Below are 23,151 nucleotides of genomic sequence, written 5' to 3'. Positions count from 1 at the left end.
CAATATCTGAATTTCTGTTGATGATTCCGCAGTAAGGATGTGGAGATATAAATGATGCAATATTACCACAAAACGGCCCTCTTCACGATCTGGTTGAGGCCTTATTTTCGTGGAACTGGGTTGCAGAGGTGAACTTGTATCAACATGAAGAATATATTTTCCAGCGGCTAGTTGACACGTTGGATTCTGATTCTAAAGGTTGGGTTTTGAAGTGAGACAGAGAGGTGTGCTAAGAATATAGAGGAACAGCAGCGATTGTAAACCTGGTGCAAAGACCCCAATTCATTGGGTGTAAAGTAGGATCAGAAGAACGGGGAGCTACTCGGTTTACATAACGAGAATGGAGGAGCTTGACGCTTTATCACTGTGTGGATCTCACCTTCATCTAGTGGTCCAGAATACGACATCATTCAAAACATAAAGCTAGCATGCACAGTGAAAACCTCTCATTGCATATGTACAAATAATCGATATATGGGACTCTGGGTCGAGGAGAATTGTACTTTTGGAAGTGTGGCCATGGGCTAATTGAAAGATACCTCCAAAGCTGGAGGAATTCCTCTATTGTCTGTTTGTGAATCTGTATTACAAACTGAATATCCCCTTTCTATAACGCCTAGTTAAACCTCCTTGAAATCATTTTCAGACTCGTAGTCCATACCTCCTGCGTCTTGAGGCCCATCTAGTACTGTATAGATTTCTTGATAGCGTCATACACCCCTATAATTATCAGCGATTGAATCAAGTCCTTGTGAGTTCATTGAACTTACTAGCAACATCTGGTACGTTAAACTTCTCAAACATCAATGGCATATGGATGCCCCAACCGGCGACTCTAGCGACAGGTGCTTCCATTCTCAAAAATGTCTCCTTATCTCCTTGTATGCTTGCAGCGACTTCCGCACCAATGCCGGCATTTATCATACTCTCATGTACTACCACACATCTTCCGGTCTTTCTTACACTTTTCAATACCGTCTCTTTATCCCATGGATATACGGTTCGCAGATCGATCAACTCGATATTTATCCCGAAATCCTTTTCTGCAGCTTGTAGTGCAGCAGAACATGTATACATAGGATGACCGTAAGATATCAAAGTCAGATCCTTTCCGGGCTTGACCACTTCTGCCACCGAAAGAGGTAGTGTGTAAGCATCCACTGGGACTTGTTCGACGGCTGCTCGGTACAGTGCTTTAGGTTCCATAAAGATACATGGATCTGGACTTTGTATGGCGGAGAGAAGAAGACCTTTTGCTTGAATTGGCGATCGTGGCATTATGACTCGAAGACCGGGAATATGTGTAAATAGGGATTCGGGAGATTGAGAGTGATATCTGTTGGGATCTCTTCATTAGTCTGCGTTTCGTCAAAAAAGATCATGGATATGAAAACGAACAAAGCGCCATGTCCCACTGCACCACAAGGCATTCTAACAGTGAGTCCACCCAGTCCTCTCCCATATTCTCCATCTCTATACCTCCACTTCGCCGCCTCGTTGACCAATTGATCAAAAGCCGGATATACGTAGTCAGCGAACTGGATCTCTGCAACAGCCTTCATACCTTCCGCGGCTGCTCCAATCGCGAATCCTATTATTCCTTGTTCGCACAATGGTGTATTGAAAACTCTTTCTGATCCATATTGCTCTGCAAGTCCCGTACTGCAACGAAATACTCCTCCAAATCCTACATCTTCACCAAAAACCATAGTTGTTTCATCTTTGGATAATGCGAGTGATAATGCATCGTTGATTGATTGGAATAGGTTCATTCGTTTCGTGGCACCATTTCGTATTTCCGGTGAAAGCTCTGGGTTCTGCAATGCACTAGATGAAGTATGGCTTAAGATAGCAGTTGATCCATAATCAATTGCCTTATTGAGTTTTGCTTGTGGAGGATGTGTGGAATATGATCTTGGGAATCTCGAATTGTGTACAACACATAAGGGTTTCAGTGGTTTGACCAAGGGAGACGATAGTCTTGAAGTTATTCGCATGATGGCTGGGAGTTATGATCACAAGTACGACGTTCTACAACGTTGAATGAAATAATTGTATTGTATTAAAAGAATTCCATGATAGCGATGAAACTACATTGTTGATGTACAGTTACAAAACGCGGAGAAATCTGGGGTAGCCGTTTGTAACCACATCTAAGCGTTCAAATGATAAACCGATAAACCGATAGATCTCGTAGCACGTGTTTAGTGACGGGATCTAAGCGCCAACCTATTATAGACCAGCCCCCAAATTTATGCGGATGAGGATGTTGCTGTGGAAACAAGATAATAATCCTGGAAATTCGATGCGCATACGTATGTTGAGCATACAGATTTTTCTGATGCATGATCAGCACGAGCACGCTTCATTGTACATATAAACCATGTGAATTCTATAATTTATTTATTTTGGCCCATCTCTTGTACTCATAATCTGCGAGAGCTGGAGGAGGAGAGAATGGCTGGGGACGCGACTGAACGACCACATAGAAAGAGTACGCTACACGAAAAACGACGAGCAGAACGACGAACGAGGGCTATTGTCGCAGAATCAGAGGCGCCTTCTGAACCAACTGGGTCGCAAACTTTATCAATTGATTCCCTGGCAAGATTAAATGATTCCCTTGAACGAGAGAAGAGGAGGGAGGAGAGGCGGAAATCAAGATCGCGACCACCAGTGAAGGAAGACCATGGACGATCGAGGGAACGAGGTTCGCCCAGTAAAGATAGAAGACGAAAAGAGCGCGGATATGCGACTGAGGATTCTAGTTCGCCGATTAAAAATAGAAGGAGAGAACGCGATTATGATGAGATTCCTGGATCACCAAGTAGAGAAAGAAGGAGACGAAATGAATATACCGATGATGAATCTGGTTCGCCAAGAAAGGACAGAAGGAGACAAGAAAGAGGATATACTGATGATGAATCTAAATACCCGGGCAAAGACAAGAAAGTGAGAGACTATTCCGATTACGAGACAGCGGCAGAAACAGCTCTACGAATTCAAAAGCAGAGAAGAAAGCAAAACGGTATCCCCGAATCAAAACCGAAGCCGAAGCAAAATGCGCCGCGTAAAGAGGAACGGAGTTTGAAAATACCAAACACATATACAGATGACGAGACTGTCTATGAGAAAGCTCGGAAAGAGCCAAAAGGAAAGAAACGGAGAGTTGTCAGTGGAGCACTTTTGGAAGAAGGTGAAGGGAAGTTGAAGCAACGCAGAATGTTTAGTGGCGCAGAGTTAAAAAATGATCTGAGACATCTGAAAGGGTTGAGAGGTGGATATGCGCCTACTGAATCAAGCTATCCTGACAAGTACATCGAAAGCGACGAAGATTTTAGAAAAAGGCGGAAACGTATTTGTGAGTTCTCAAACTCAGGTCGAAGGAGTCAATTTTGAGAGCTGATAATGTATCTAGGGATGGGAATTGGCATTGGCATAGTAATTTTGATAATTATAATAGCAATTGCAGTGAGCACCAGCAAGAAGCACACTTCAAGTTCTTCCTCCTCTACAGCCCCTGCAACAGAAAGTGGAACTCCTTCAAATTCAAATCTTGATGGGATGTCAGAAAGTGATATTCCGGTTGCAGCCCATGGCACATATTTGGACCCATTCACATGGTACGATACATTGGATTTCAATGTCACATACACGAATGAGACTGTTGGAGATCTTCCGGTTATGGGGTTGAATACCTCATACAGCGATGATGTAGCACCTAATTCCAAGGCACCAAAGTTATCTGCAGAGTGGGGAGCTTATACTTCAAGACCGGCTAGAGGTGTCAATTTAGGTGGCTGGCTTTCTATCGAACCTTTCATCACGCCGTCCCTTTTCAATTCATACTCATCAGCAGACGGAATCATTGATGAGTGGACGCTGACTAAAAAATTGGGTGCAACTGCGGCTGCATCTACTCTTGAGAAACACTATGCAACCTTCGTTTCCGAACAGACATTTGCCGACATTGCCGCTGCTGGACTGGACCACGTTCGCATTCCTTACTCGTACTGGGCTGTAATAACCTACGATGATGACCCCTATGTCTTCCGCACCTCATGGCGTTATCTTCTTCGTGGTATAGAATGGGCTCGCAAGTATGGTCTCCGTATCAACCTGGATCTTCATGCGCTCCCTGGTTCTCAAAATGGCTGGAATCACTCCGGCCGTCAAGGAGCTATTGGTTGGTTGAATGGAACTAATGGCAACCTAAACGCTCAACGCAGTATCGAAATCCACGATAGGCTCTCTAAGTTCTTCGCTCAAGACCGCTATAAGAACATCATTAGTTTCTATGGCCTCGCTAATGAACCTAGAATGACGTCTCTTGATATCAATGATGTCCTAAAGTGGACATCTACAGTTACTAACATGGTCGTGAAGAATGGTATTTCCGCGTATGTCGTTATTGGAGATGGATTCCGTGGACTCGAGAATTGGCAGGGCGACTTAACAAGTTATAACAATCTGGTCTTGGATGTTCATCAATATGTCATTTTCAACAGCGGACAGATTCTTTATAACCATACGGAGAAAGTAAATTATGCTTGTAGTGGTTGGACTCAACAAACGGAGATATCTATGAACACAAGTACAGGATTTGGGCCAACGATGGTTGCTGAATGGTCTCAAGCCGATACGGATTGTGCAACCTTTCTCACAAACGTTAATCAAGGAAATAGATGGGAGGGAACATATAATACCGGAGACTCATCGACACAGCAAACGACACCAGATTGTCCAACGCAAGATAGTACCTGTAGTTGTACCAATGCAAATGCAGATCCGAGTACTTATAGTGATACATATAAGAGCTTTTTGAAAATGTTTGCCGAGGCGCAGATGCATAGTTTTGAATTGGGTTGGGGCTGGTTTTACTGGACTTGGACTACGGAGACTAGTGAGGGTGGTGGCACACAGTGGAGTAAGTTCCCGACTCCTCGCATCTACAGGTTTCTTCTTTCCCACACCTACGACTCCGTTGGTGGGAATAGTGTGAAAGGGGCAATCAAGAACCAAAGCACGAAGAATATCGCTAGATGGTTGCTAACAGATTGATTGAATAGGCTACCAAAGAGGATTAGCAGCTGGCATCTTGCCAAAGCTAGCATACGATCCAGACTTCAAATGTTCATCAACAGTCCCGAGCTTCAGTGCATTGCCTGAATACTATTAAGCAATATCTGTCAGCTACTCTGCCAAGTTGGTGAGGGTTGTAGAGAGTTGATATGTACAAATAATTGAATGCGCAGCCCTCGCGGCTGGTATAATTTCACGACGGTATGAATGACGTTTGCATATAGAAGGATTTGACCACATTTTGGATTCTTGGTAGCATGATACCAGGAGTATGGAGGAAATTTGTTGCATTTATTTATGAATATGTAAATTTGAGCTGGGGTTGTGGAACTAATGGGCGGAAGCTGTGTTTTGGGGGTATGTTATAGAGCCTGCGAGAAAATCGTTGTGCCAAGGTTTTTACGGAAAAGTCGCAGTACGGCGTAATGGGGTCTTCCTACACTAGGCTAATAATCGAATTATATAGTTTGGTTGTGTAGGCGGATTTGTATGGTAGTATGAGGGAATGAAAGTGATTGAATGGTGTGAATTGGGACAATCATATCAATTGGGACAATGATATAAGTTGAAAGAATCATATCAGTTGGGACATTTATGCCAATCAAGGTAGTTTTATCAATTTGTATAATCATATCAATTGAAACTATCATATCAATTGGGATGATCATAGGGCTTTGAAGGGGATTTGAAGATCATAACATGCTCCCCCTTTGGTATCTGTACTTCCACTCCCACTCCCTATCCCAGGCCTCCAGAACAACGTGTGCAATGCGTAACCCCAAATTAGTAGATTGTGTGGATTTAGCTTGATTCTATTCCAATTATTAGCAGCTGGGCATGATTCAGATTTTCCCATAAGGTATATGTGTTCACAGTTTTAAAGTTTTAAATTGTTCTGGTTAGTCAAGTACTAAGAGTTTTAGCCTCAGAATATCTCCATCTTCCCTGCGATCTTACTCCAACTATCACATGTCTTTCACCTAGAGGAATTAGCGCCTCTAGAAAAGCAGTTCTTCCAGATCAAATCCTGACATTTAACTTGTGTAGCAAGGAATCTATCACGAGGGCTCCAATCAAGATCAAGTGAAGTTACTCGTGACCCACTTGTTTGCTTCCTAAAGCACTACGGTGGTTTAGATAATTTAAAGCATCAAATTATGATATGGATCATCAGTCAAGTGAATAGATGAAGGTATTATATTAGATCGTTTACCGAACTTCATAGCCCTAATCATCTGCCTAAAACGTTCATCTCATGAATCAAGACAAGTCAAGATTCTTCGGGTTTAGTCATTCCTGGGACGAAATTCTTGGCCAAAAGCTAAACTCAACCTCCTCACTATATATATATGTTCACTCCCCAGTAATCACAAAGCAACACACAACTTCCATTGAAAAACGACATACGATGGCGCTCTTCATTACCCCCACTTCCGTGACAGCAACGATCACTGTGACTAAAACCCTATATGATATCGTTTCATTAACTACGTTAAACACTGCCATCAGCCCTAGTCCCACTGCAAATATCGCTAATACTACACCAACCTTTTCAACCAACGGCACAACATCCACATTTTCACCTGTGAGTATAAATTATTCAATAATTCCTTCATATTGACTGACTAATCCTATTGCCCAATTGCTCTCTGCTTTTGTATCTCATGCTTATATTCCTTTTGCTTCCCACAGGGTATTGACTCCTCGTTCTGCTACTTGTCTCGCGAGATTTATGCTTAGTAGGCAATACTAATACCCCGATCTCACAGTTTGCATCTCTCACAAGCAACTCATCCAACATAACTACATCAACAACCACAAAAAAACACCATGGTTCGAATTCTTGATAGATGCCTTTGTTAAGTCTGCCAATAGCAGCCTTTTTGGTTATTATCTGGCTTGCGATTCTCCTCATGGTCATGAAAAGTAAAAGTTCGTGGTTGGATTTCCTGCGCTACGACGTAAATTCTCAGATCAGAGCCGAACGAGAGAAGAGATCTGCGGAAAATCAAATTAGAGAAGCGGAGATGAAAGAACAGTTGGAAAGAATAGATGAAGAGGAAGCTGCGCACAAGAAAAAGATCAAAGATGTGGATAAGAGCGTGGCCGATTTCTACCGTATCGTTCGTTTTCGAACCAGAGCTATGAACTTTCTTCCAAAAAGATGATGAGTTATACAATAGTGATGACTATGCTCGGTTTGAAGCTACAGATGGACAGGAAAAAACTTATGGATTGAGAGATACTCAAGATATTAATTCTCGAACATGAAGGGAAGTACGACACAAAAGTACCGTGGCAGTTCAAGCATCCCGTGGAGTATCAAAAGCTTCAAAGGGAATCTTGTTGTCGTGTTTATGAAATTTTAGAGGCAGAAAAACGAATGCGAGCGGAGGAACGACCCTGTAGCTGATGAAAGGGACAGGGTAGAGATGTGTGAGAAGTTTGGATGGGACCTAACCGACCCCTTCTTCAAGCTTCCCGAGACCTAGGAACTGGCGAGTGTCAATGAAAGAAGAGAGTCGGAGGCCATTGATAGAAACATTATGCGAGAAAACTTGGTATCACCATTTTATGGTATGCAAGAGCAAGCAGGTTGGATCCTTAGCTTACGTCGGGTCTTCTAGGTCATCAACTATCACTCCATCAAAGGTTGAAATGGCTCATCGGGCATAGGCGCTCAAGACTGCACTGTCGATAATGTAGAATGAGATGCTAGTGATAATGACTAAGAACGCTACTTGGATTCAATTTTATTACATAATTAAAGGGGGGAGTATCAGTATTTGAAGTATTATAGGATCAAAGATTATCATAGATATAATATCTGATAAGTATTACAGTTGAATCGAATCCATATTGAAAGTAGTGTATTTGACTTCCACTGGTATCATCCTACCTCGATGGTTCACTCCTCAGCTCAGCGTCTGTACCCTTCAATCACATGTCATTAACGCACAAACATTCGAAATTGTCTCAAAATTCATCACAGATAGAAACGGGTCTCCGAAGTTGTGACCGCCTTATAGTTAAGAATGCCGGCAAGGAACTCAAGCATAATGATCCTGTCGTACAAGGCCACCTTAAACGGTGATTCAGTCTTCTTCTCAAAATTTAGTACGTCGCCATGGAGTTCTTGCTTGTAGACTATCCTGTATTGTACTGCTATACAATGTCGATTCTTTTTTGGCTCTTGATGGGCAAAACTAAATAATGAAGTGCTCTCCACATTTCCAGGACAACTATATTTAGAGTCCAAGACCGACTCCAAGTCCATAACTACCTATTAAAAAGAACATTGTCTTCTTCAACATCTCCACAGTCAGAGTCATCTCGTCGATTCAAGTGACTGGGTAACATGGGGCTACGTGGCAGTTTGCCTAATCGCTATGTTATTATCGGTGACTAGAAAGACTTGGAGGAAAGTGAGGAGATGCTCGTAGTGAACAGTCTAAAGATCGAAAAGATCATAGGTTCTGAATAAATTAAGTGGATTTGTATTGTGAATAATACATTACTATTAAACTTCGCGATATAAGCTTTGAATGATTGAAATCAATTCAACATTTGAATGGAGATAAATGTTTGAAATGGATTTAATATTTGAAATCGACTCAATGTTTGAATTTAGTTTAATGTTTAAGATCAATTCAATATTTGAATATCATTGAGTGCAATTTCCACTGCTTGAGAAAATACTCTGGTTGTGTACAACAGAAGAACTTGGAACACTGCTCTACGCTTATGATTTGGAAGGATCCTGTTTCTCGGCTCGGATAGGGGGGCTGCCGTCCGACTCTCCTTGAGTGTCACGTGATTAGCACTAAAAAAATGGAGAGCAAAGTAGCGTTGCGCTGGCAGCTGGATGCCACCATCTGCTCTTTAGATTACTTAACTCTATCAAATCAAGTTTCCATTCGATCGGCAGTGTGCCGCAGCTTTGTCAAGTCTCCACTACGTGTTCGTGAAGTTATTGTGTGCATACAGAACAGCGCACTAATATCTAATACAGTCATTACATAATCTCGAACTCAAACCTCCATATGATATTGTCACATCCGGAACGCAAGTCACGACATAAGTTTCGCCAGACCTTCTGGCCATCAACGCAATATCCACTACAGAACTCATGCGAAATATTCTGACATTCATCGACATGGTCCTCATAATAGCTGTAGTAACGAGTCTTTCCACAGCTTCCACATAAGGGCTCTTGAAAGATCGAAACAAATCCACCTATAAAGATCCTATCGTCAACTATGTTACTCAATTTCTTAGAGCATTAATTCCTATTCAAACATTGATTTTTATTCAATTAAATCGATTTCAAATTTTAATTCCCACTCAAACATTAAATTCATTTTACATACTGATTTTATTTCAAATATCGATTTATGTTTGAATTAAATTATAAATTGATTTCAAGTATTGAATTGATTTTAAATGTTGATTTTCGTATAAATATTAAATCGATTTCAAATATTAATTTCTGTTTAAATATCAATTCCCATTTAAATATTAATTCTCATAAAAATTTCGTTACTAAATCATTTGATATTAAATTTATACATCTATTCTTTCATGTTCAATTGATTAACTTAACGATTCTCGGGATATTCAAATGTAAAGTGCATGAAATATTATCAAGCCTCTTTTCTATATCCACTAGTCTATACATGGGCTAACAGAACACTTCTGAGTTTTCAATTTTTTTAAGAAATTCATTCTTCAATTATTTGATATCAAATTTTTATTTTGATTGTTGCATCTCTAATCAACAATTGTGACAATTCCTAAGATAAATGATATGATATATCAAGAAAATTCACAAGTGTTTCAAGTGCGACTCTCTACAGAATACAGTGGGAAGCGTAGGCTAGAACATGAAGGCATTCATAGTATTTCATTCAGTGTACTAATTAATCATACGGATAAGAGCTCCGATATATATATATCAGAGCTCTTACTAGGTCTCATTGAGACTAGCTCCCTTTCTCAGCACCACACGAACCACGTCTATTTAACAACAAGTTCATTTTTGCAGTGTCCTATCAGTACGTAGACCCACTGGTGGCGTACAGAACTAAAAACAAGTTAGCCAGCTGCCAAAAAGAATCCATACAAGGTGATGGTACTTACAGAAGAATTCCCAAAAAACAAAGACCCCCAAGATTAGAGCCGGCTTTCTTTCGCTTCTCCGGGTTCCCCAGAGTTTATACTTACACTTGCAAGTACATTCTCCGAGCGATCTGGTTGGTTCCCCAGGTTCGGGCTTTCTTTCGCTTCTCCCGAATTACCCAAAGTATACCCGAAGGTGACTTTGAGCGATATTCCCTCAATGTGAGAGAACGTGTTGATTGAACAAAAAAAAAAACAGAGTGATCACTTAGCTCCTCGTGAGAGGGTACCCAGCTAGCACGACGTGGACGTGTGATCAAGACTAGCCTCCCTATACACCCGAAGTTAGCATTTATCATCAGAGGAAAGTGATCACCTTGTCGTTGTTTGGTCTACCCCCGGGCAGGTAGAGTGTCGTCGATGCCTGGTATCCTAGCTGCGAAATCTAGGTAATGTTGGCCCCCAGTGTGTTTATAGTGCGGTCGAGGAGGCACTGTCGTCGATGCCGGGTATCCTAGCTGCGAAATCTAGGTAATATTGGGCTCCCCAAGGTATCTATGTTTATAGTGCGGATTTTCGCACTGGCGTCGACTGCCTGGTATCCTAGCTGCGAAATCTAGGTAATATTGGCGCCCATTGTCGAGGAAGTTTAGAGACCACACTCCGAAGAGATCGGTCTTGTCTCGAGTCGATTCTCCTGGTATCCCGGTTGACAAGGCCGGGTAATATTGGCCCCATATGCTTATAGTCATACTCCGAAGAGGTCGGACTTGTCGATGTTGTGTTGAGAATTTTTTTTTTTTTGGAGAGATGTGTGAAGGGAGATGTGCGAAGGGAGATATGTGAAGAAGATATAAGTAAGGAAAAGCAAAGTATGAACATGTTGAGAATCTGTCGAAGAAAAGGAAAAGAAAATACCAGAGGAGAGGAGGGACCTTATATACTTTTCGAGGCCTTGCTCTCGCTTATTACTTCATGAGAAAAACATCAAACACCTTCGAGCTTTTTCAGAGATGATCTGGCTTTTACGATTCTAGTGGATTCGAGATTGCAGATCTGGGGTAATTTCGTGTGTATTATTCATATCTTTGGCACTACTCGTACATGAAATCAAAAGTACATGACACCACTACTACATAATATTAGTCTATTCTCGTATGCAAATCCGGGGTAAAATCGACTCGCTGTCCCCATCTCCGACATTCAATTGGACAAGAAATTTATGTACTAAGAAATTCGATTGCAAACCCAAGTTCAATAGTACAATTTCCCCATGGAACCGGTACAATTCGGAAGATGTTTGTTATCTTTGACCACGTATCCTCATCAAGCCGATCAACCGATAGTTTATTTACAGGTATAGGTTTTGTTACTTTTCCGAAAATTTCGCTTTCACCCGACCAGAGCCGATTGTTATTCTCTTTTTCATGTACTAGATAAACAATCTGTTTAATCTCAGCTTAATCGCACTTCAATGCCATGATTCAGATACCGATTGTAAAGTCTTGGCTTAAAAAACATTTTCATCCATGGATTCAGGAGTCTAAGCGAAGAATTTTCTCATCAACTGATCAACTAGTATTAAGATGCCGACAAGGTACCCAAGTACTATTGACCAGATATACTGATCTGTCCTGGGAGTTGCCGTTTCTTATAATCGGGCTGTGTTGGATGTCCTACCTAATTTTTTTCTCCTGACTATAGAAGCTAATGAAGAGGCTAATTACCCCAGATTTTCAATGCTCCACGTTTTGGGTGATAATAATTTAGCAACAAATCCATCCCAATCTGCAGCCAACAAATTTACTCCATAAACCAAACACGATACCGAGTCATCACAGGAAGGTACATGTTACAATCATAATCCCAAGCCAAGCTTATCTATCACTCGCTAGCCGTCAAATAAACGAGAATACGAAAGCTAAAAAGGAAAGCGAGATCAACAACCGATATCTCCATCTCTTATGTAATAAAAATCGCTTGCTTTTAAGCCAGTCTCGAATAGAAGTAAGCGTGTTGAGTTGATCACATATTTAGGTAGGTATGTGTTATTTGTCACAGTATACATGATATATACATCTCTTTTGGTATTCTCGGATTGCGCGTTCCGGTCTTCGCAGCGATTATCGTGTATTTAAGTTGGGAGTTGAAGTTCGGAGTGGGAGTCAGAGTTATGGTATGGTATGGTATGTATTTTAACGTCTAGAGGGAGACCTCCCGAGGGCTTAATTCCCGAGGGGTGTTAAGACCAGCTAAGCTAGAGAATTACAATAGAATCCTATTTAAAAGATGAAAACCCTCGGAGTCAGAGTTAGATTAGAGTATTCAATAGTCCAGACTGCAGTTGAATAATAAGAGTTTGAACATCTATTGAATATCTAAAAGTAGTTACTGTAGAAATGTGAGAATAGTTCAATATTCTAATCGAATTCGACATCTCAGATGATTTGAAGATTTTTTTCTTTGGTTTGATTATTTGATAGTCTTCATTGTTGGGCTTCAGTCCAGACTATTGGATACTCTGTATTCAATCTAGTAGCTTCGACCACCCCTCCTTCCAATTCAAACTTCACACAAAAGTGTCCTCACTGATCATCCAGCATTCTAGACCTCTTCAAGATCTAGATCGCCCCCCACCCCCTCACAAAAACTCTCAATCCCAATCAACCCCTTATTTTGAAACACCTCTTAGCTTTTCAGTTTTCTATCTTCCAGACTACCTAAAGATTAGCAAGTCACTTGACAAGCCTATCTCGATTCAACCTTCAGTTTCAACCAATCCCCTTATTTTTGAACACCTTTTAGCTTTTTGGCTTTTCAGATTACTTAAAGGTTAGCAAATCACTTAACAAGTCTATCTCGATTCAATCTTCAATCCCAATCAACCCCCCTACTTTTGAACACCTCTCAACTTTTCAGTTTTCCACCTTCCAGACCACCTAAAGACCAGCAAGTCACTTGACAAGCCCACCTCGATTCAACCTTAAATCCCAATCAACCCCCCTACTTTTGAACACCTCTCAACTTTCCGGCTTTTCAGACTACCTAAACATTAGTAAATCACTTAACAAGTTTATCTCAATTCAATTTTCAATTCTAATCAAGCTTCTTTATTTTTGGACACATCTCAGCTTTCCAGCTTTTTAGACCACCAGAAGCCCAACAAGTCACTTGACGAGCCTACCTCTATTCACCCTCCTTCCCTTACCCACTCTCCCCAACTTTCCCTTCCTCTCATCAACTACCCCAAAATCTCATAGACACTATCCACCAACACTCACCACACCCATCCCCATCCACACCCCATATCGCCCCCCCCACAAAATCCACTTCCCGAGTCTCAACCCCCCGCCCCTTCCCCCTCCCCAATAGTTCATTCTCCATCCTATCTCCAACATAATAGAATAACCAAAAACCAAAAACCAAAAAGCGTGTGCAAAAACGAAGTAATCTATCCCCTTCAGTCCCCATTACCCCCCTCCAGAATCAACACTAACCCATCCCATCCCGGCCCATCCCAACCGAGGCTTCAATCTTCAATCCAATTTCCCACCCACTACTTATTTGCAAATCCAGCCAGCAGGCCCTAAGAACCTCCCATTTTAATTCTAGAAATCCACACCATTCGCATGATTCGCATTATTCAAACTCATCCGTTCGTTGCTTCAATTTGAGATTTTTGCATGGCACTATCGATTACCAGGAGAAATAAGCGAAGCAAAGGGGCACGGAACAAGGTCGTGTCTATGCGGGAAAGGGATTTATATATATGTATATATATATAGCGAGGATGAAAGAAAAAGATAAGAAATTTGCAGAAGACAATGAATGCACTTTCATTCTGACCGTCAAGTTCCCTCTAAACATATCGCAATGCTCACACCAACAACACATAACATCACAAAAACATGCAAGCTAGAGGGGACATGCTAAATTGCTATTTGCTATTTAATGCTTATCAATTCTTGTACCATATAAACCATACCAGACCATTCATTCATATCATCATTCCCGTATCCAGTTCCTTTCCCTTTCCATTTCCCACCATGCAAGTCATCTCCATCTCACAGCACTAGGATAGAGATCGGTCATTCCCTTCATCCAGCGAACCAGATCGAAAAGAACAAGTCAACAATCTACTGTAAACTTATCCATCCCCCGAGCCATCACAAGAAGTATCCACTCCATGAAACCCATTTATGATCAAACACTACAGACCGCTCAAATCAACGAGCCGACAACCAATCAAATAAAACTGAAGAGGGTCAAAAATCAGGTAACCAAATTCCCATTCCGAACCCCTAAAAGAAAAAGAGAAGAAACAAAAATCAATCAAGGTCCGTGAGATGTATCATGACCACATGGGCGCCAGAATTATTGCTTTGTCCTAGCAAAATGTTATCCTTAACCATGATCCGACCTTGTGGTCATTTTAATGTGTTTGCAACGCCATTCCGTTCCAATTTAGGTATCATCCCAAAGTTAATATCCAATCGATCATTTATGCCTTCTTAGCAGTTAGAGAGGTCATAGAGTCGCAACCTTGAGGGGCGTAATTCTTCATGATTTTCTGGAAGTCAGATTCATTGACGACGGCGCCTGTTTCCGAACATTTAGCTTTCTTTTGAAGGTCCTTGCAAAGGCCATCAAGGTCAAATTCGCCTTCCTTAACTTTAGGACAATTTTGGAGACGATCCCTAAATCATCAATTAGCAAATATATCAAATAATATCGCAAGGCAGTAGTCTTACCAAATAGTGTTGCAAGTGAGCATTGTCGATCTGTCTTCACCTGGAACTACCTCATTATCTTCATTTTGATTTTCATCGATTTGTTGTACAAGATCTTTCTTTGCAGTTGCGGGACTTGGAACATTGAATGGAGTATTGAAATCTGGCATCTCAAATGCATCTGCGAAGAAACCATCATCAAGAGCAAAAGGGTCGTTTGAAAGAACATTATTTTGAGGTTCGCGGTAGTCACCGAAAAGTTGAGGATCAAATTGATTATTGTTTTGTTGAGCGAACCAATCAATACCGTTGACATCGAAAACGGCAGTTGCTAAATTTCCTGGATTGATACCCGGTTCAGACATTGTACGTGGAATAGGATTGTTGGCATTGCCGCAAGCCATGTTGAGCTTTTCGCAGAAGGACAGCTCACCTGTTGCTGAGTTGCTGTTACTACATGTGTTCTCTTCTCCAATGGTTGTTAACTTACTTTCAATCGCTTTGTTGTATGGTGACTGCATGTTGGTAGGTTCTGGAGAGGTTCCACAAGATGAACTTGCTCCATTGTTGGAGTGTGAGGAAGCCGACGGTGAGCTATATGATGTACTTTGACCATTGGTGGAAACATTGGGCGAGCCGTTACTTGACATTGAACCATTGGTTAGGTTTCCGAAAGCGTCGAATGGTGAGCTTTTGGATGCGCTTTCCAAAAGTTCAGGGGAAAATAAACCAGAGAATGAAGACATGTCATCACCGCCAATTTGAGCTGGAGTTTGAGTCAAACCAACACCAAAGGTACTTGCATTGGATTGATTGCGGGAGCTAGTTTGACTTTTGTCAGTTGGACTAGGAGCGTTCTGAGTAGAAATTGGGGAGTTGGATGGTCCGACTGATGAGCTTCCGTTAGTGATAGGGGGTCCGGGAAGACGACCAAATCTTGGGAACTCGAATTGAAAGTTGACGTCATTTGGATTAGCAGATGCAGATGAAAGTCCTTTGCCTGCGAAATAAACTGGAACGTTTGCATTTGAGCTTCGGTTGACACCACCAGTGAGAGACAATCTTTTCTTGTATTCCCTCAATTCCATCGACATTCGTTCGATTTGCGCTCTTAAAATACTATTCTCATGATTGGCAGATTCGGAAGCTTTCTCCAAATCCTCAACCTTCGTCTCGAGATCCTTCAAGTGCTTTTCTTTTCGCTCACGGAACGCACGTTGTGCGGCACGATTTTGAGCTTTGCGTTTCTGATTGAGACGTTAGAAGCTATTCAAGAAAACAAAAACAGCAGGGAGTACTCACTGAAGTGGGTTCCGATGTAAGAGGTTTTCTACCCGGCTTCTTCGACGATTTATCATCGCCTTCTCTTCGTTTACCACCACCTTCTTCATCATCGTCATCGTCTGGATGACTTCTCTTTTCATGGTTATCAGCATCACCATCTGACGAAGTTCCAGGCAAGTTTCCAATCATTTGTCCTTGCGATTCATTGGTAAAGTCGAAATTGAAACTATCATCACCTTCGAATTCGTAGTCGTAATCGATAAAAGGACTCTCTTCCAATCCGTTCAATGTACCCGAACCCGGAGCTTGGGTCGGAGATTCGTTGAATGCGGGTGTTGCGTTTGGGAGGCCATTGCTCTGTGCAGAAATCGAAGTATCCATATTGTTTGAAGATTTATTTGAATTGAGAGCAGCGAAAAGTAATTCCTCCTGTCGTGGAGATAAGGCGAAATCCGGATTTATTGGATTTGAATGGTTGGTACTGGCAGTAGCCATTAGAGCCTTATTATGTATTGATTTGTGATTCTGACGTAGATAAGAAGAGTGCGATAGAATTCCTTTGTATGATGAAATGAGAGATTCCTTCACGAAGAACGATCTCACATTCCCTTAGATATCTACTAAACTAGTATGAATCAAATGTCGCCAATCAAAAACGAGACTTGAGTCCGATATAAGGTATGGACGGATTGTGTTTTGTAGTTGAGTGGAAAATGGTTTCGAGGTGGTCGGAATCAAAGTTCGATTGACTCTTCTCAACCGTAAGCTTATGCAGGACAATCAATCCCACTTCGGCGGATAAAAGAGAGGGGCCAGATGTCTTGGGCAAGTATCTTGTAGGGGAATGAGAAATGGGAGGCGAAAAGTGGAGGGAGTGTATGGTGTACACTGTATGGTATTGTTGGAGGAAGGTAATGGGTTGCGATGGTTGTCTACCTCTTTTGATTCTTGAAGCCTCGAATTCGTGGCCTCAATTGATATATGAGTGGGATGGGATGGGATGGGATGGACGGATGGACGGATGGACGGATGGACCGCCAGGTGAAATATATTGGTTGATGTGATGTTACTCTGTAGGTGCTTCGTTCTCTCTCCAATATGTATGCGTATGATGTAAGGAAAGGAAAGTCGTAATGTCTTCCTCGGATGGAACGAAATGATGGGATTGGGGAATACGATTCACACACTTTGAGTAGGTAGGTGACAGGTAGGTGACAGGTAGGTGACAGGTAGGTAACAGGTAGGGAAATAAAAGTTCTACTCAGCTAATAATTTGACGATATTTGGGCGGTTCGGACAGGGACAGGTTCATTACTCCATTTCCCCCCCTTCCTCAGATGATTCTTCAACATTCCAGGGATTCTAGAGGGGCAGTGAATTTTTTGACTTTTTTGATTTCTCAGCAATAAAATTTGAAAAGTCCGCTAAATCCGGATGCGATCTAGTCCCCTTTGATGTGATGCTCAAAGGGCTCGTTCAAGTGTGCGAGATGAGATGAGATGAGAGTCTTCACACCAGTACACTCGTATGGGGTGAATTGTATACGAGGTATAAGTAGGTAGGTTCAGTGTACTCATTGTACACAAAGGAGAAAGATTATCTGCTTCTGGCGATACGAGTCAGTGTATCCTACGAATCACATCAAGGTTTCTTGTCTTTGGCACAATATTTGACGTATAAAGAGACTACGAAGTACCCAGCTACCTAGGTATCAATACAACACGTTCGTTCATGCTTGATCGTTTATTGTGCAGCATTTTACTGTACGATGTATGATTGTGTTGGTCTTGAGTATCATATCACCATTACTGGACAAGCAGAGGACGAGTAGAAGATGCCTACCCTTTGGAAGGCATGCCTCACAGTTCTACCATACTAGTTAGATGCTGTGCTCATTGCTCATCTTTCCTGCACAGAGTAAGGTCTCAACTGTGTCCACTGCTTTACTGTATGTATGTACCTACCGGTAGGTGTGAGTCAACAGCATAAATGACGCAAGTGGAGAGATCAAATACTCTTATGCTGTGTTCGATATTAACCTTTCAAACTTTGAACAAATCAATGAATGCGACGTTGAAGTTTCTATCCCAGCTTTGCATATGCACTACTCTAACATCTAACTTGTAGCTGTTTCGGGGGCTCCCATGTTGCGGCCTTTCCAGCTGGCTACCGAGGTGTACAGAGTAGTCTTTTCTTCTTAGCATATAACCATCTGAGTAGCTACTGCTGTTCATCTCAAAATTCCACCCAAAAACCATAATACAAGAAATCAATGCAAGAACCAAGTTGCCGGATGCTACTACCGAGGCCAAGGGAAATGTGTGTACCTAGGTTGGTGGGTAGTCTCCGAAAGGACCCCGAAAATTCGGTTTGACAGACATTCGCCGCATCAGAGGGATCACTAATCGACCCCCTTTGACCTCTCATCCTACAACTCGTCTCAACCTGTGAAACTGATCTCTACAGTCACCCGCAGTCTACAAATTGGTGTGACCAAAAGATGAAGACTAAATGCACATGACTTTGTGGCTGGTGCACTATTTCAGCCACTGATCAGGTGAGGCTTGAAAGCGGAATATTATTATGCGAGGTTCCGCTCTGCTTGCAGATCAATCACAACGTACTATTGCTCCACCTTATGGAGTATTATTCCATGCGTAAACAATTGGATAAACTCCCTGTGAACTTTTAAATTTATACAAAATCATACCGCCTGTTTCCTGTCAAGATGGATCTCGCATATGATCATATCCAAGAAGAAGCTCTCCAACCAGATCAGAATAAGGAGAAATCAACACAGCCTGCCCCAACTCTCAATGCCGATTTCCAAGAAGCATATAAAGCCATCTCTTCTAGTCCCTGGGGTGCGAAGCTAGGTGGATTCTTTGGAAGTGTCGTCAAACAGGTAAGAGATGATGGTTGGTAAACATATGAGTATTTTGGCTGAGTATATCTGTTTGATCTACAGGGCGAGAATGTTTATAAAGAGGCTCAACAGGAGTTCAATACTGTTAGTGAGGAAGCTACCAAAGGATTCACCGACCTAAGATCTTCGATCATCAGTCGCACACGAGGACTTACGATTACACAAGCCCAAGAGGATGAGAAAGCGGCAGCAGGGGGGTCTACCAGCAAAGATGGGGAGTCAACTTCGAAAGATCTCACAACAGATGAGGCATTAAAGGAATCGGAAGGTGTTTTAGCAAGATTGAAGACCGAGGCTGCGAAGAGATTAGTAGAGATTCAAAAGGCGGAAGATGCTGCCGATGAAGCGCTCCTGAAGTTTGGAACAAACATTCGAAACTTCTTGAAAGATGCTGTTAGCATTGCACCGCCTACTTCGAATGCAGATGGACAAGCCAATGCTGTCCTATTCGAGAGTAAGGATTCTCAAGGGAAAAGAGTTATCCATACTACACGATTCGATGCCCAACTTCATGTTATTCATTCTACACTTGATAGCTTCACCACCGATCCAATTAGCGAGGAATTCGAACCATGGGCTAAGACTTTCAGTGTTGACAAGAAGACGGATGATATCGCTAAGGACTTGGAAAAATATGAAGAGTTGAGAAGTTCAATGGAAAAATTGGTACCAGACAAGGTCAAATATGAGGATTTCTTCAAGCGATACTATTTCCTTCGCCACAGTATTGAAACGGCCGAAGCTAAGAGGAGAGATTTACTCAAAGGTATGGTTGCTTATGATACGCAGAACGTATAAGAAACATGCATTAACGATAAAACAAACAGGCGCTGCAGCAACCGAACAAGAAGAAGAAGTCAAGTGGACATCCGATTCTGAAGACGACTCAGAAGAAGAGGACTCTGATGACGATGATTCTGAAGTTGAAGATGACAAAACTACGAAGGTCAAGACTACTTCCGATAGACCAGCTTCTGCAGAATCATCTACTACTTTACATCCCGCAACACAAGATAAGGAAAAGTCTACTGCTACATCTCCAACTCCAACTCTCAAACCGACCGAACCAAGAAAATCTAATGATGAAAAATCTCAAGCGGATAGCGATGGTAGTTATGATGTTGTGGGTGCGGCATCGGGAGCTCCTAGTCGGGCCCCTAATAGTCCAAAGGAAAAGGCTGTAGGTGCAGGAGCAAAGAAGCAAGAGAGCGACGATGAAGACGATAGTGAGGAGGAGGATTGGGAATAGATGTTTTAAGTCTGTGAAGGGAATTGAACATATCTTGATGATGGCGCAGGCGTTGTGGATAATTTGACACGAGGAGTTTTTGGATTGGATTTCTCTTTTTTTTTCTCTCTGTTCTTAGCGACCTTTTTCATTGAAAGATGCATTTTTTGTGCCTTTCGATGCTATTGCTATTGCGATTGCTATGCTTACAGATATCCGCATCAGGTCTTCAGACCTGTAGCCAATAAATAGATCATATTTCATTAACTGGTAATTTTGAGACATGTTATCTTGTGATGGGGCAATGTTTTTATATTGTTTGTTTGGGTAGGTATGAATCCTCGTTTACCCCTTAATGGCATTCGGCTCGGTAGTCTGTCTAGTTTCTAGGCGTCATTGTCTATTGTGAATCTATCATGGGTATTTGTGTGTTTATGTGTCTATAAGTATATATATATATATATACATAGATGATATAAGTATACGTTTTTAATTGTTAATCTCTAGGTGTTAGGTATATATATATATATATTTGTTCTGATTATTGGAGTCTTGTGACTTCTGGTGGGGCTTGCTGTTAGTGTTGATGTTGATGTTGATGTTGATGTTGATGTTGATGTTAATGTTAATGTTGATGTTAATATTCCTATATCAAACTACAGAGACTGAAATAAATAAGAGTGGGACGAATGGAAGGCAGATGAGGAGGTTTCTAGAGAGGTGTGTGGGTGTCTTGGGGTATAGAGGGGTATGGGGGTATGGGGATGAGGATGAGCAGGATTGGGGAGAGACAGGTAAGGAAAGGGAGAGGGAGAGGGGCAGATTGGGAGATTTATTTGTAGGGAGAGGGAATATTTGGGAGGGGAGAGAAGTGCCTGATGATTAATGATGGATGAGGAATGGTTGAAGGATGGATTTAGGACCTAGAGGAGTAGAGGAGCGATGGTTTTGTGATTTGGGATGGGGCATGGGAGATAGGTGGTGTGTGTATGGATGGGGAGAGTTTAACTTGGAGGGTGCATCTGGGTGCTTTGGGGTTTCTGGGTATTGGAGAGTGAAGGATTGGAGAAAGAAGAAGGGGGGAGGGTCCAGAGGTTTTGGGTATGCATGCAATTTTGATTGTTTGGAAGAAGAGATGAAGGTGGTGGATTGTTGGTTGGCAAACGAATGGATGAATGATGTGGTTTGTAACATGAGGCTGCTTGATTCCAAGTATCTATGGAGATGACTGACGTATCGGTACCTATCAATTCAGCGGGGTGGAATTGGGATAAGGAAGAAGCGAGGGAAGTGATGGATTTCGTCGGATCATCCTATTCATATATTCGTATTTGCATTGAATATCTTTAAGGCTAGGATCTATATAACACCCCGTGCAGGCAGCTGTGCTCACTTAAATAGCCCAATGAAATGAACAGGCCAAAATTGGCATCTAAGGAATTTTGGTGCGGGTCTCCTCTGTGCTGAGGCATTGAGGTCCTTTTATCTACTATAAGATTGAGAGAACCTTCCACCCAAAAGATGACGCTAGATTTCGATAGAACCATCCATCTTCATCAAAACGATTCGCCTATATGTTCGAACTGTAATTATTCCCCCAAAACTATCCCTCGTCCCCTCCGCGAATTCATCTTCATCATGATTCGTCAGCTTCAGAATCCTCGAGAAAATGAGGATCTCAGGACGTTCCACTTCTATCCCAACTAGATTGCCCATTGGCCAGTCAAGCTTCGCCATTCCATGAACATCTTTAGAACTTCAACACCTCATACACCTCCACTCTCTATTTCTTCTTGTTTTCTTGCCCATTTCATCTTCTCTTCTTGGTAACCATAGTAAACCCATCCTCATCCACCTGAGGCACGACCGGCTCTTTAACCTTCACCAATTGTGGCACCTCATCCATATCCATATCCACATCTCCATCCTCATCTTCGTCCCCACTCGCTTCTGAGTCCGTTTCTCCCTGGTCCTCTCCTTGCTGGAACTGTGCTAAACTGTCACTCTTTCCACCCTTTGTCTCCCATGCCTTCTCTAATTTCCTGCACAAACTGCTTTCGTCCTCCCAAGCACCCCTCTTACATTCCTCTCTACATTTAACAATACCATTGGCGACTTCCATAGCGCTTCCATCGTCAACATTTACTTCGAATTCGTCAGACATGAACTGTAGCAGGATTGTCTCGATCCAGTCTGCTTCTACATCCTTGTTTTCCTCTTCCGAGAGAAGATCGATGAGGGTGCCGGCAATATATTCGCGTTTATCGGCGGACTCGGGGCCTCCCCAAAGGGATGTGACGGCGAGGGAGAGAGAGGGCCAAAGGAAGATGGAGAGGACGATGCTGCGTTGAAAGGTTTTGAGACGGAGTTCTGGAGAATGGACTTTAGTAATTTGCAATTGAAAGCATGAATATACTTATGTGTATACAAATGCGATGGGTGAATGAACGGGAAGTATATAGATGAGGAATGCGATCGAGTAAGGAGAAGGGGGAAAAATCACATACCAGGAGAGTATACTCCATTTCCTCCATTCGATTGTGAAGATGCCATAATGTTTTCTTTCTCTATTTCTCAATCTGTATTCTCTTTTCTTTTGCGACTGTTCTCTCACAGTCCTTTCTCGAATATTATGAGCTCTAGGTGGTTTGCGACAAGCAATCCCAATACTATTATCGCGGGGTAACCTTCCGACGCAAAATTAACAATTTTTTATCCCCAGCATAATTTGTACTACGCTAAACCTTAAAGCTTAAAATTTATGTATGCACCCAGGATCCGAT

The 23,151-nt window shown here is 42.0% G+C and overlaps 6 protein-coding genes across 6 annotated transcripts; 3 read left to right on the top strand and 3 right to left on the bottom strand.

The window, feature by feature from the left end:
- Nucleotides 1-682: 682 nt before the first annotated feature.
- EAF01_010571 (uncharacterized protein) lies at nucleotides 683-1,997 on the bottom strand (the record flags this gene model as incomplete). The annotated part of the gene is made up of 3 exons (XM_038918828.1): nucleotides 683-720; nucleotides 771-1,336; nucleotides 1,399-1,997. The coding sequence occupies 3 exons, from the start codon at nucleotides 1,995-1,997 to the stop codon at nucleotides 683-685; spliced, it is 1,203 nt and encodes a 400-aa protein (XP_038765531.1).
- Nucleotides 1,998-2,457: 460 nt separating this feature from the next.
- EAF01_010570 (uncharacterized protein) lies at nucleotides 2,458-5,179 on the top strand (the record flags this gene model as incomplete). Its single annotated transcript, XM_038918827.1, has 3 exons — nucleotides 2,458-3,361; nucleotides 3,419-4,927; nucleotides 5,070-5,179. The coding sequence occupies 3 exons, from the start codon at nucleotides 2,458-2,460 to the stop codon at nucleotides 5,177-5,179; spliced, it is 2,523 nt and encodes an 840-aa protein (XP_038765530.1).
- Nucleotides 5,180-6,490: 1,311 nt separating this feature from the next.
- On the top strand, nucleotides 6,491-7,250 carry EAF01_010569 (uncharacterized protein; the record flags this gene model as incomplete). Its single annotated transcript, XM_038918826.1, has 3 exons — nucleotides 6,491-6,667; nucleotides 6,852-6,915; nucleotides 6,958-7,250. 3 exons carry the CDS (start codon nucleotides 6,491-6,493, stop codon nucleotides 7,248-7,250), a joined length of 534 nt encoding a protein of 177 aa, XP_038765529.1.
- A 6,866-nt stretch (nucleotides 7,251-14,116) lies between these two features.
- On the bottom strand, nucleotides 14,117-17,453 carry EAF01_010568 (uncharacterized protein). Its single transcript, XM_038918825.1, has 3 exons — nucleotides 16,233-17,453; nucleotides 14,952-16,177; nucleotides 14,117-14,897 (listed from the first exon to the last, which is right to left on the bottom strand). The coding sequence occupies exons 1-3, from the start codon at nucleotides 16,707-16,709 to the stop codon at nucleotides 14,702-14,704; spliced, it is 1,899 nt and encodes a 632-aa protein (XP_038765528.1). The 5' UTR covers nucleotides 16,710-17,453; the 3' UTR covers nucleotides 14,117-14,701.
- A 1,489-nt stretch (nucleotides 17,454-18,942) lies between these two features.
- EAF01_010567 (uncharacterized protein) lies at nucleotides 18,943-20,389 on the top strand (the record flags this gene model as incomplete). The annotated part of the gene is made up of 3 exons (XM_038918824.1): nucleotides 18,943-19,119; nucleotides 19,183-19,906; nucleotides 19,968-20,389. 3 exons carry the CDS (start codon nucleotides 18,943-18,945, stop codon nucleotides 20,387-20,389), a joined length of 1,323 nt encoding a protein of 440 aa, XP_038765527.1.
- Nucleotides 20,390-22,178: 1,789 nt separating this feature from the next.
- EAF01_010566 (uncharacterized protein) lies at nucleotides 22,179-22,921 on the bottom strand (the record flags this gene model as incomplete). The annotated part of the gene is made up of 2 exons (XM_038918823.1): nucleotides 22,179-22,738; nucleotides 22,876-22,921. 2 exons carry the CDS (start codon nucleotides 22,919-22,921, stop codon nucleotides 22,179-22,181), a joined length of 606 nt encoding a protein of 201 aa, XP_038765526.1.
- Nucleotides 22,922-23,151: the final 230 nt, after the last annotated feature.

The sequence above is a fragment of the Botrytis porri genome, assembly GCF_014898465.1.
Source record: "Botrytis porri strain MUCL 3234 chromosome Unknown BPOR_017, whole genome shotgun sequence".
In the NCBI taxonomy this organism is placed as follows: domain Eukaryota; kingdom Fungi; phylum Ascomycota; class Leotiomycetes; order Helotiales; family Sclerotiniaceae; genus Botrytis; species Botrytis porri.
This window is presented reverse-complemented; position numbering and strand designations above follow the sequence as displayed.